We start from the raw sequence: 14,529 nt of genomic DNA, 5'->3' as shown, positions 1-14,529 counted from the left end.
ACGTGTTTTTTGTAAAAAGATTGCTTTAATCAAAATTTAGCAAGAGTTCAATTTGATAGACAATTGAACACTTTTGTACCTACGACCCGTTTCACAAAATTAGCAGTGGCATAGAAAATATTTTTAAAAAGGAGTCACGTTGACCCCGTCTCTACGACACTGCTGCTCATAAAATTTTGAGCAGTACATCAAACATTGGTCTTCAGGTGCTAACTACGCATAGCCAATTTGAAATAGAAATGTTCGGGTATTTTGGAATTATTGCAGACAATGTTTAATTTTACAGAAACTTTGACGCCCTGTATCTCGTTAAGAAGGCATTTGCGACCCTATGTTTATTAAGACTTTTCGTGTATTACCTACCCTAGAAGTCTATCAGCGGTTTTTTTAATCACGCTGTATAATTGGGCAGTTTCACTATGCCGGACTTTTCACTTTTTATTTTATAGATATAAAACAAAAATTATAAGCAAATTGATAATGATAACTTATGAACACTGTAGGCATTGTTAACATATGCAACACAGTCTTTATTGTTTTTTATTAAACATATTAGTGATATAATACGAGGTTTGATCAAAAAGTAACGGGAATTTTCAAAATTTGAATATTCTATCTTGTCTACCGAGTTGATTCTTTTTTTTTGTGTATTGATATCACTGACAGTGACGTATACCAGCCAATTTTTAGGCAGCTGTCACGCTTAGTTTGTGTTTAGCGAGCGAATGAATAAAACTTCCTTAGTGTTTTTGGCGAATCGTCTGATATTTTGTGTTAAAAACGGAATTAAGTGCAGCGAAGTGTTCGCAATGTTAAAGAAGGCCCTTGGCGAGGATACTATGGTCACAGCCATGAGTTTATCGCTAGCAAAAATGTTTTCAGTAAGGCCAATGGAATAGTTCATCACGAATTTCTACTTTTCGATCGTACAGTTAACAAGGAATACTACAGAGAGATTCAGAATGATTGAAGCGTTTGGGGAACGCAGCCTATTTCTAACACCATCTTTAGGATATAAAAATCTGTAGGTACGCAATTTGCGTAAGGCAATCAGGAGAAAACGTCAAGAACACGAGAGACAACTCATGAACTTTGCACCACAACAACGCACGGCGTATACCGCTTTGTTTATTCAACAGTTCTTGGTGAAATACAATACTGTTATCATGCCGCACGTTGGCATAAGTGTATAATATAAAGAGGGCTACTTTGATGGGATAAAAATTGAAAATTAAATAAATACTTTTTGAGAAAATTAACTATTCCCGTTACTTTTTGATCAAACCTCGTGTAATATCTCATTTGTCCGAAAATTGGTCATGTTCCAGTGTTGGACACAAAATGGTTATGTAGGTATACATATACCTAACGTATTTTTTTAACCTGCATGACGATAACTGGTATATTTACTTAAATTTATTTATAACCCAACATAATAATTAACTTAATTAACATATATATAAAACAATAAAGTATAATTATCCAGACATATTTTCCCGCGATATCAATTAAAGAAATAAAAAAATAGGCAGAAAACTCTTTGTTGAGTAACTTTATGTTAGTCATGCACGCACAAACATTCTACACTGTACTTGTAAATAACTATTCACCTTCCATGCAAATTAAATTTAGTTTTATCTTGGTACATCTGATTTACCAACGATTAGAGACCTAAAAATAAGAACGATCTGTACCAAGCAAAGGCTGAATTAACCAAACACGCAAGTTTAAATATAGACATTCGTAAAAGGCGTATTACGTTAGACCAATATAATTGTAAATTACATTGTGTAGTAATGGTATAATAAACTATCTAAATTTAGTAAATATAAATTTGTTTCGAAAAAAAAGGAAGAAACGACGAAATCAGGAATTTGACTTATATAACGGCCTTTCCGAATTTGGTTTAATAATAATTATTCTTCAATCACTAAACGATATTTGCTTTTTCACGTCAAAGTTTGTGCTTGAACAATTTGCTTTTTTAGATTTTAATTCTTTAGAGAAAATTTCTGTCAAACAGTTAAGTCTTAACTGTATATTAAAGAAATAGTGAATGCGGCCGTAAAGTACCTATATAAAATTTGCTGATTGATTAACTGATGATTAGAGCTGACACAATCGGTCCGCTAGCCAGTGGCGCCGTCGTTAACTACGCGAGCTGCCTAGCTGTCGGTTTATAGCCCAGTAAATGAAAAAAAAAAAATGTACAAAAATTCGTTTGAGATTGAAACTTGGTTTAATCGTTAGTTTAGGCAAAAATAAATAATATTTCCCAAAAAGTATCGGTTTAAAACGACAAGATAATTGTTTAAACAATGATTATAATGTAAAAATTACCAAAAATGGAGTTTTTTAGCTGTATTAAAAAGCGCTCTCCAACAGGAGGGTTTGCTTTTGTTTATACTTATAGGTTTTCAAAAAACGCTTCATTTGAGACCTGTTAAATTAAAATCACAATCACAATTTGTTTAAATAATTGCAAAAAACAGCGAAATTTGAATTTGCTATAAATAAAAGAAAAGAGCATAAATTGTCTCTAAACTGCAGTAAAAGTTGTATTTTGTTACGCTTAAGAAACCCTGAAAATTTGGTAAAAAAGATTTTGCATTTGTTTATTATAAATAACATTTTTTCAATTGCAAAAACGCGGTTGTTAGCATTATAATAAAGGGCCTTATGAGGGCTCATTTGTTTCGTCTTGACTTATATTTTCAAGATATGCAATTGGAAATTGTAGTTTCATAGGCTAACCTCCTCAAAACAGCGTATAAACAAATAGTGCAATTTGTTTATAAGGTTTTTCGTTAATAACTTTGCGAAGAATGAATATTTTTTAAAGCCGCTATGATATTCGTAATCCTGGTAATTTTTCACGAATTTAAAAAAATATTGTTCTAGAATCATTTTTAACCGAGATAGCGTTTTTTTTTTAATATTCATAACTTGAGACTTAAAATTTCGGGAATAAATCAACCCTTAAATTTCATAATAACGGAGATATCGAAAAAAATACATTTTATAGTATTTTTTAACCCTTTAAAAAACGTCCTCCAATACATTTTTACACCTGGAATGTGGTGGGGGAAATAAGACAGAGACATTCCGAGACTTCAAAGCTTAACTGCGAAATTTTGCGATATCTCCGTTAATTGTGGACCAATTTTAACGTTTTTTTTTTTTTAATCTGGGGTAGCGCATGAAAATAATAACAACTGCACGGTCCATTTTACAATAATTAATTATTAATTTGTTATAAACTACTAATTTTGTAAAAAAAAAAATTTCGCATTTTTTCGCGAAATAATTTTTGACAATGGTACCAATAAACAATTTTCTTAATAAACAATATTTTTATGTAAAAAAATTCAGGAAATGCTATATTTCTTGTGTATAAAGTTTATTTTAATGAGAATCGAGTGTTTTAATTGTGTTGTGTTTTAAAATAAAATATGTAATTTAATGTTACAAAATAATACTATTTATTACATCCAAAAACTCGACAGGTACACACATGGGTATTGCATTGTCGAAACCAAGAGAGCTGTACGAACAAAATTTGGACAGGACATAGCTAATACAATGCGAAACATCGCCTTAATGTTAAAAATGCTGTCACCGCCGTTTTTGGTGGTGAAAATTCGAAATTATTCAATTTTCATGGCTGAAAACATACATAGGCATACAAGTGCCAAAATTGTAACCCACGAATTTAACTCATTTAAAGCAACAATTTATGTCTAATATTTTTTTTTGAAAACCTTTTTTTAATTAATATACTAAGTATTTTGAAATATTAATGTTGGCTACAAACCCGTCTTGTGGGCTCTTGCAGCTCGGGATTGATTGTGTGTTGAATTAAGATATTGTATTATGTTTAGTGGACTGTATTTTTACTATTTTGATTACAATAATGATTATTATCAATTTGTTATGACATATATCAACATTATTTTTTTTCCTTAACTACCAAATAACCTACTTTGATGCCAAACGTAAAATGCATAATGAACGCTTGGTGCAACATACCGCCGCCCTTGAAACCTCTGCGTTTCAATAAGCAAGCTCAAAACTCTTTTAACAGTAATGATAGCAAATATTTGAAATGCACATAGCCATTTTATACATCTATCGTTTCCATAGGCATCAAACACAGTTTAGTTATGGCGCGTTTCACAACACCATTTTTTGTCTTCACTTGCACTACACGCACTAGTTGATCTTGCCCTTGATGAACCTGAACTATGCGACCCATCGGCCAGTGCAGAGGGGGGACGTTGTCTTCCACCAGGAGTACCAAGGCGCCAATCAGCGATGACACCTCCTTGCGAAATTCCCATTTCGTGCGCTGCTGCAGCTGCTGTAGGTAATCTTTCCTCCAGCGCTTCCATAGGTCTTGTGACATTTTAACTAAATGCTGATATCTTGATAAATAGGTAACCCGAACATCGCTTAGATCTACTTCTGGGATAGAATTTAGAGATTCCCCAATGAGTAGATGACTGGGTGTTAATGCTTGCAGGTCGTCAGGGCAGTCGGATAAAGGAGTGATAGGACGGGAGTTTAAAACAGCCTCCACCTGCGTTAACAGAGTATAAAACTCTTCATAAGAGAAAATGAAATTTTTTGCAACACGTTTTAAATGTTGTTTTACCGACCGAACCGCTGCTTCCCACAATCCGCCCATATGGGGGCTTCGTGGAGGAATAAATTGCCAATCTATGTTGCATTGAAGTAAATAATCTTTAAATCTATCATTCTCTAGTAAAGTTTTGATTTCTGATAATANCGCTTGGACCAATAAATGTTGGCTACAAACCCGTCTTGTGGGCTCTTGCAGCTCGGGATTGATTGTGTGTTGAATTAAGATATTGTATTATGTTTAGTGGACTGTATTTTTACTATTTTGATTACAATAACGATTATTATCAATTTGTTATGACATATATCAATATTATTTTTTTTTCCTTAACTACCAAATAACCTACTTTGATGCCAAACGTAAAATGCATAATGAACGCTTGGTGCAACAATTAAATTATTTTGTGGAAGTAAACGAGCTTAGTTACAGACCTACAATGCACTTCCTTACTCTTAGCTAGGACTCTCTGATCTGCCCTTGTTATTCTCGTACTACGCCCTGTGGGGGGCAGATGCACTATCAGACCCCTATAATTGCCCTCACAGAGGCATTGTATGCCAGTAATTGGCGACAACCAGGTATACAGGGTGTTTCAGTTAGGGTGAATCAAACTTTAACCACAAATACAGCTCAATAAATAATTCAGAATTGCCTTATAAAGCAAGATTCTAAGTCCCACCGTTTTCACTGTACAGGGCCGTATTGGTCGGTTTTTTAAATCATATTAAAAATAATATGAAATCTTTGCTATGCTTATAACGAATTGATTCAAATTTGGTGTGGTGTTAACATTTACATATGTGCATAATTTACTGTAAAATTTACAATTTTTTGTAGGTCAGTGGCGTAGGAATGGGTAGTAAAGCGGGATTTTTTTATCCCAATTTCTACGCCAATGACCTAATAATCATTTGGGATTCATTTTTAGACTCTATGGACAATTCTACATAAAAAAGGTATACTTGTTGAAAATCGGTATAGTGTCTGTTTTACCGATAATCTTAGTCGAATGAGAGATCGTTCTTCTGATAAGAAATTTAGTTTCTTAAGGATAGGAAGTAAATATTAAATTAATATTATTATAATGTCACGGATTACCTTAGAATTCAAAACAATATTAAATAATGTCTCTACATCGGCAAAACTACTAGTAAATTTTAAATATAATCCCTTGTGTATTATTTATTGCATTCGTAATGTGGTGAATTCCTTCTCTGAGCTCATAAAATAACCAAGTTATTGCTGTTTAAAGTTAATAGAAGTATTCAGCAGTTTTTTGAACACCCTGTACAATACTATAAGTGACAACAAATATAATATTTTATAACTTCAATTTTTCGCCAAAGATATCCAAACCGACCTATTCCTCATAGACAAACATTGGCCTTGGTGGAAAGAAGGCTGTAAGAACTGGTAAAATTCAGCCCAATTGTGAGGGTGCCAGAAGAAGGCGTAATGCCCAAACTGTTGAAACTGAGGAAGCTATACTGGAACATCTAGAACAAGACTGTGGTACAAGCATAAGACAGGTGTCCAGGCAACTGCAAGTTTCTCAGTCTTGTGTCGAATGTAGCTCATGAAAATCTTTTATAAGTACCCTTTTCACCATCAACCCGTGCAAGAATTGAATGACCCTGATTTACCTAACCTCGTAGATTTTTGTCAATGGTACATTTCCAGGCATGACTTTAATTTCCTAATTTCATCAATGAAGCAAATTTTCCTAGAGTAGGTGCAGTAAACCTTCATGTTCATTCATGGCCGGAAGAAAATACTCATGAAATATTTGTTTCAAGAGATGTCAACATAATTTCAGTTTAAACGTTTGGATGGGAATTGTAGGAAATATAATATAGTAGGTCCTTTTATTCTTCCACACAGGCTTGGAACGGCCGAGTATCTTAGATTTTTAAACGAAAATCTTCCAACATTACTTGAGGATGTACCCCTCGCTACACGTAAGGTGATGTGGTAGATGCACGATGGGGCGCCTGCACATAGTACACTTGCCGTTAGAGAATGGTTAAATTTAAATTATCCGAATCACTGGATTGGTCGTGGTCGTGACCTGACCTAATGCCTATGGATTTCTTTTTTTGGGGACACATAAAAAGTATTGTTTATGCCACTCCTGTTGCCTCCTTAGAAGAACTACGCTTAAGAATATTTCAGACAGCAGATGACCTTCGCAATAACCAAGAACTGTTTGTGCGAGTGCGTTATATAACTTCAACAGACGTATTAGGTTATGCTTGCAGCAAAATGGCAATTATTTCGAGAATATTCTTTAAATTTAATTTTGCATTTCTTGTTTTTCGTTTGCATTAAATTTTATTTCAGATAAATAATTTTACCTAATACATGTCCCATAGTCATAAGTTATCAAACACTTTTCATTAATTAATAGCAAAATTATTCTTAATGTTATTATTAAATTACCGGCTTATTGACAGAAAGTGTCAATGTATTAATATGATAATTAACAATTTATTTGTTATGACATCCGCCTACTTTATTTTTACAAATTGTCGCAATTACCCCTTTAGTGAACGATGAAACATCTAATTTTTTTACTAGAAAACTATCGGTTTTATCGAAAAATTACAAGAGGTAAAAAAGTTGTGCAATAAATCAGTCTTCGCAATAAATATTTTTAAATAAATAATTTGCTTCATATAAAAAATTTCTAATAAAATATTGCAATGGGACTAACTGCTTCACTCCTTTATAAATTACGCCAATGATGGAACAAATATTGAAAAGTTTCTCTTTATTAGTAGGATACTCATAGCAAGTTTCGTGTCTCTAGCATTCCTCATGTTAAAGAAAAAAATTAAAATATGAATTTCAATGCCCTCCTTTAAGAGGGTATATCACCTCAGGGGTGCAACTTTCATGTAAGGTATTTTTACTATAATTCTCTTATTTTTGGCTCTACATTCACTGGTACCATTTTTGCTACTTCAATTAAAAACACCCTGTATAGGTTTTGGGACGGTGAGGTAGGCTAAAAGGGCCCACTTGTGGCTTAATTGGATACCGCGACCTACTAGTAGCCACAACTAGTAAAAAGATATATAATGGTCTTTACCTTCACCCCAATTTTCATTAACGCACATTGAGGGATTCAGAAGACATGAATTAATGAAATGAGCTCATTTTTTTCTTGATATGATCCTACATCAGCATCTGTGGCTGAAAATCTGTGCACGACTTCACTCGAATTAAATACGTACCGAACATTACTGAAATAAGAAGCTAATCTACTATAAAAACTTATTTATTAAAAATAAGTCACAGAATGTAACAAAATAAACCATCTGAATAAATATAAAACACACCAATCACTTATTATACAATTAAATAATATATCACCAAATTTTACATACGAAAATCGTCACAAGAATCATAAGCTACATTTTGTTCAAGGTTTAAATATTACCATACTGACTAATCCAAGGACATAAGCTAGCACTAACTTAAAATTCACGCTCACGTGAAGATATGTTGGTATATTGGAAGGGTGAGGTACTTCTTGCTGAGTAGGTAATAACAACGTTACTACACACACTAATCCTATAACGATGGCTATAACGTAATTAGTCGAATGTGTTACAGGCAGTGATCTAAAACAGTTATGGATTTATTATAGAAGCATTGTCGAATACACATTTTTACACTAGTTACATGCTTTCAGTAATGTTGTAAACTTAAGGAAAAATAAAATCTTATGCCTAAATTGAATGAATTTAAAAAAAAAATGTATTCAAAATTTGGATTTCCTAATACCTAGCTTATTAAGGATACCTTTTTTTTGTCTCTTAAAATGCTTTTTCAAAAAAACATTAGTTTATGAGAAATATCTCAATTTTGTTTAACTAAAAAAATCCTATAGCCCCACAAAATTATTGGAATCGATAATCTAAAGGACCTAAGTTAATTTAAACAATTTTTTTTTTTCTAATGTACACTGCCAGTCCTTTGAAAGTGGATGATTTATTTTTCTAATGTGATGTGGTCTACTTCTTATTATGACAAGTTTTTATGTCAGTAGTAATTTGCTTGGTAATTCAAGATGCCGCGTTTAACTCGAATCAGAGAAAGTGAGAGCTATAACTTTACTTCAGAATGATTGGTCATTGCGGATGATCTGCATGTATGCAAGAACAGCATATTTAAACTCAAAGAAAAATGGATTGCGGAAGGTCACGTACATTATGTTCACGGAGGTGGACGTCGAAAAGCAAGCACCACCTAAGAATAAATTCTTTTGACATAGCAGTAGCGGAGATGAATTTTCCTGGATCAGTGCAAACTGCAAGGAAGCGGGTGAAAGATTCGGAGCTGAAGAATTATGTGGCCGCAAATACAGTTGCTTTGACTCCCCAGTATAAAGAATAGAGGTTAGAATTTGCAAGACAATTTGTAGGAAGCCCAGACAACTTCTGGGAGAATATTATATTTTCGGACGAAAAAAGTTTTCAGTTTTGCTCCGATGCTTCTGTCCGTGCCTACCCACCAGAGATTATGAGGTATTCGGAGCCTTATGTGAAACCCACACAGCGCAGCGATAGATTCTCCATTAACGTTTGGGCTTGGATAAGCTGCCAAAGTCCTGATGTTTGTTGTGACCCTGCTGTATCATCAGAATTTCACTTTCAAGCAGGATAATTGTGCAATTCACACCTCAAGATTTGCGTCAGAATGGTTCATTGATAACAACATCAATGTTTTACCTTGGCCCTCAAAGTCATGGGGATATATGGTGAAAAAAATTTACGACAGAAACTTCCGTCCAGTTAACGTCGAAGAACTTTGGGAGGCAATTGAAAACGCATATACATCTCTGTATAACAAGAACATTAATTTTATCAATGCCATGCAGACTGCACTGTTACAGACAAAAATGGTGCTTGGACAAAATACTAACTTTACAAATCGCATTTTTTTGACGACGAAAAGTGTTTCATTTTTAGATCTCGTTGACGGCGAATGAATGGCCGTTAGAATGTATAAGTATAATATATTTCAGTATTGGAAAAATAAATAATTTGCTACCTAATTTGGATTTGTTTTGCTCACTAGAACTAGTATGATAGACACACATTAAATTTGACATAATGACAGCCAATTTGAACCTCACATTTTCAAGTCAGCTTCACAAAGGCTAATTATTGACAATTAGCTTATAAGAGTCGTCCACTTTCAAAAGGCCGGCACTGTACCATGCATTTTCAGAACCACATCTCATGTTCACAAAACTTTTTTTTGAATAACATTTGCTCTCTTCTATCTCACTTTAACAGCCTATATGTTAGGAACATTTTTATAAACCAATAACAAAATTAATAAAAATATTACCTGTTTGTTACAAAAATCCTTTGGTCTTCGCTTGTACTAGGCCTCTCTATGAATGGAACACTGTGAAAGTCTCCATCACTGGATAAATCGTCTCTTTCGCCCTGAAGCAAAATTGCATCTATTTCCCTTTTACCAAGTATCTAGAACACAAATATGAAAAAGCAAATATATATATAATAGTACTTACGTACTATTATTACAATTAATTAGAAAAGAATAAAAAATTTAATACAAATTAACCGAGTACCACAAAGACGAGTTTTGCAAAAATGAGTTTAGCATAAATCATAATTTCTTAGCAAAAAGTGAAAATAAATTCTCTTTAATTTTTGACACTATAATGGCTAAGGCACGACATTTTTAGTTTGTTTGGGTGAGGGAACACCACGCCGCCACGCCGCTAGGAATAACAAATAAAACCGGAATCAGCAATAATTGGCATTCTAGCGACAGCAGTAGGTACACTATTGGACAAAAGTAAAGCAACATTTATGTAAAAAATGCATTTTTGACTTTGTCTAAAGTTGATAACAAAAAATTAAGAAAATAACGTAATTTCAAGCGCTACGTAGTAGGCTGCTGTCATTCAATTATATGGTTTTAGGTTTGACAGTTCAGTTTTGTTGTTATACGGTTTTTGTCTTAAGTGTGAATTTTAAGCGGACAAAAGTAAAGCAACAGTTTTTAATTTTATTTATTATTTTTGATATTTATCTTCTTTAATGTTTAAGTGAATAATCGTTAATCCTACGATATTAACAAGTTTCCTCAAAATGCCTAAAGTGATTACTATCAGTACTAACTTAAAACTGAGTATTAAATGAGTTTAATAATGGGGCGAGTCAGGCAAACATTGCATATCGGTTTGAAGTGGGCAGATACACAGTTTCGAGGATATTGTCCAAATTTCAAGAAAAAGGACATTTAAATAATATACCGAAGTTGGGCAGACTTAGAAAAACCTCAGCAAATGACGACAAATTAATTAAACGCATTTGTCGCGCAGATCCATGGAAGTCAGGTTCCAGAATTACGGCGGATATTGGAAATTTAAACATCTGTAAGCGCACAGTTCGTAGAAGGTTAGTTGAGGGGAAGCTTTTTAGTAGAAGTCCGGTCAAGAAATTATTAATTTCTGCAAGGAATAGAGCTGCCAGGCTAGAGTTTGCCAGAGCTCATTTGACTTGGACTGAAAATGACTGGAAAAAAGTGTTATTTAGCGATGAAACACGTTACAATATTTTCAATTCTGATGGTATGTGTTGCGTAAGAAGACCCGTACATCAGAGATTCAATCCCGCTTATGTAAAACCAACTGTTAAGCATGGCGGTGGAACTGTATTTTTATGGGGATGTTTTTCCTTAAACGAAATAGGTCCTATCCATTTCATTGATGGAATTATGGATCGTTTTGTGTATAGATATCCTTCAGAACGTAATGATGCCACATGCAGAGTGGGAAATGCCCCTGAGATTCATATTTCAGCAGGACAATGGTCCTAAGCATACCTTGTAGCTTATGAAAGATCGGTTTCGTGGCAATAATGTATGAGTTTTGGATTGGCCATCACAATCACCTAACTTAAATCCCATTTAGAACTTGTAGGAAGAAGTAGAAAGGCGGATATGGACAGAAACATTCAGAAACAAAGGAGCTTTACAGAATAAAATAATTGAAATTTGGCAAAGTATACCAGAAAACGTTATCTAAAAGTTGATCTTGTCCATGCCCAGAAGGTGTGCAAAAGTTATTGCAAATAATGGTTATGCAATCAACTATTAATAATTAAGTCTTAAGTTGGGATTAAGTATTTAGTTATTGTTAACAGATTTGTCAGATTTTTTTGTTAATTAAATAATGTTGCTTTATTTTTATCCTATTACTTTATAACCCAGTACCTAATGTTTCATACATAAAAAGAATGATAATACCTAATACATTGACGAATAATTTTTTTCTGTTTATTATGGGCGACAATTACGTATAAAAGTTTATTTCTTGTCATTCCCCGATTTTAAATCGATAAAAAAATGAAAAATGCAAAATTGGCAGTTTTTTGCTTTACTTTTGTCCAATAGTATAGGTTGTATCCGGTTACGTCTCAGCGGATCAGATATATGTTTCTTGTACTTTCTTTAGCGGCGAAATTTTTTCTGTCTTAAGAAGTAAAAACATAGGTATGTCGAAGTTAAGTAGTAACAAACAAGTGTTTCTGCACGCATTACATCTTGCAGTAGAAACAATTCGTCGGTGTTACCCAAACATAGATGAATTAATAGCACAGACCTAGGCAGTGTTTCTCAAATCCCTGAAACGTATTCATCAATTGCACCAACAGTGTCCTGGCTTTCCAGAACCTCCACAACCCATTATTACACAATGGGGACATGGTTAGTGGCATCATTTCTTTATTTTAAACATTTAAAAAAAATAAAATTCGTAATTTTACAATTCGATGCCAAAGAATCCGCTGTTATTCGGGACAGCTAAATAAAAATAAAATTTCAGGATAGTCGAATTGAAGAACAGTTCGAAAATATTTACAATTACATTCCAATTGCGGATGCTGTAAAAAAACTTACAAAATACTGCATTATCGTTAGATGAATCACTGCAAATAGTAGATGACATACAAACAGTGCTATATGCCTTAAGTGACGAGAAAGTTTGACAACAGCAATCGCTCTGTCATGAATTCATTAACTGCTTTTAGAGACTACTTCAAATATGCACTTATAACGTCATTTTCGTTATATAAGAATATATTTTTTCTCCGTTGCAGACATCGCTTAAAGAATCTACTGCGGAGACAGATATTTGCCATAGCTCATCCAGATTTTTAATATGGAACCGGGTAAGCATTCCACAATATTATAAAATTATTTATTAAAACCGTATTAGGTAATCCACACGCGGACGCTCCTGCTTTCAAACTGAAATGTCGTGCCTTAATAATGGCCAATAACTTTAAAATTCAATGGCTATTATTACGTAAAGACTATCAGTACTGAAATAAGTACAGTCCATACAATATTTGTTGAAATAAAATTCCAAGAAGACCCCTCTCTATCTCAACAAGTATAGTACGGACTGTATGCACTACACTTCGGGTGTCGAATGCGGTTAATTTCAAAAAAGAATCAACAAATATCATATGGACTGTATACCTATATAGCTCAATGTCAGATACTACAGATTGAAAATGAACCAATGAACCAAAAATACAGCAAACATTTATATCTCTCCTATTTCTGAAGTAAATATATCGATGGTCAACTTATTAAGTAAATAATATATTTTGCTAAAGTTTAGCTTTAACATTTTGGTCAGTCTGTACAAGAAATAAATTTTAAATATTTGAAATATATTGACACTATACAAATTTGCTTTGGGTGCTCAGAACTCACAGCAAAATCACCGTGGTTGCTAGAGCTCCAAGAATTTGGCACAAATGGCAATAACAAAAGAATTATAATGCAAAGTTCCTTACCTGTTTGGTAGTGTGGTCCTGCATAGAAATTCTAAATTTATCTGTAAAATTACAATTAGCAATTGTGGGCATAGTATGCCTTATTACTATATCAACGAGCGTACGTGGTCCTATACTTCCTTCTGGATCTATCACAGCATATTTGTTTGGTGCAGTGCTTAAAACTACAAGAAAATAGTCTAGAATTTGATAGAAAATTTTTTTTTTTTATTTATTACCTTTAAATCTTACTGGAAAATCATATGGATTGTAAAGAGTTAACAACTGCTTGTGAGAAGCTTTTGATCCTAAATAAAATTTAAGCGAATTTGGAAACACAAAAACTGGAATTTTTTTAATATTTAAACTCATTTTCTTTTGTAATTGTGATATCTATTTTACTTCTGTTTGGTGTTTTGGTTTTGACACAAAACAGCTGTTGACCTTTGATAAAACGTACTGCAAATGACAAATTTCAAGTGTAATTACATGAATCATTTATCTCAAAAAAATAAAAAACATCATTATAATACGAAATTTCTTATATCATAAACACATATATGTAATTATTTGCATTTCTGATTTTGATAAATACAAAATTTATAATTTAACTCACTGAATACTAAAAAACAAGGTAAACTCCGCCATTTTCTTATACATTAGTATTAGTAGAAGTAGACAGTAGAGTATAGAGTAGCCTAGAACAAATCGTGATCAGATATCAGATCAGAATCAAATCAGAAGTGCTTGTAGTTAAGTTTTTTCCCAAATATAGAAGGCCTCGCCATTATTCTATGGCTAGAAATTGGCCTCAATGATTTGGGATCGAGGGGGATTATCCCTCTTTATCCTGCCTCATCTCGTGTAGGCCTGGACAGCCTTCGTAGGTGGGCCCCATCCGTCGTCTACCCCGACCGCAAATGCGGCCGGTGTAGGCGCTTTGTGGGACCTCCTTTTGTCCTGGCTGGGCCCCGCCGGCTAGGGCCCTTTCTTCTGGCGCTCTTCTTGCTTCGCCGGCTCGTCTGTGTAAACCCCGGGGGTAGTGTCATGTTTATG

The 14,529-nt window shown here is 33.6% G+C and overlaps 1 protein-coding gene across 2 annotated transcripts; it reads right to left on the bottom strand.

The window, feature by feature from the left end:
- Positions 1-7,943: 7,943 nt before the first annotated feature.
- LOC108912514 (motile sperm domain-containing protein 1-like) lies at positions 7,944-14,146 on the bottom strand. Of its 2 annotated transcripts, XM_018717754.1 has the most exons (5): positions 14,090-14,146; positions 13,713-13,932; positions 13,495-13,658; positions 10,004-10,143; positions 7,944-8,268 (listed from the first exon to the last, which is right to left on the bottom strand). In XM_018717754.1, exons 2-5 carry the CDS (start codon positions 13,843-13,845, stop codon positions 8,067-8,069), a joined length of 639 nt encoding a protein of 212 aa, XP_018573270.1. In that variant the 5' UTR covers positions 13,846-13,932; positions 14,090-14,146; the 3' UTR covers positions 7,944-8,066. The 2 variants fall into 2 exon arrangements, with proteins under 2 accessions (XP_018573270.1, XP_018573271.1); XM_018717755.2 differs by lacking the exon at positions 14,090-14,146 and having other exon boundaries at positions 13,713-14,047.
- Between the last annotated feature and the right edge of the window lie 383 nt (positions 14,147-14,529).

Source organism: Anoplophora glabripennis, unplaced genomic scaffold (genome assembly GCF_000390285.2).
Source record: "Anoplophora glabripennis isolate ALB-LARVAE unplaced genomic scaffold, Agla_2.0 scaffold546, whole genome shotgun sequence".
NCBI classification, from domain to species: domain Eukaryota; kingdom Metazoa; phylum Arthropoda; class Insecta; order Coleoptera; family Cerambycidae; genus Anoplophora; species Anoplophora glabripennis.
Note: the sequence above shows the minus strand (reverse complement) of the source record. Positions and strands in the feature narration are given on the sequence as shown.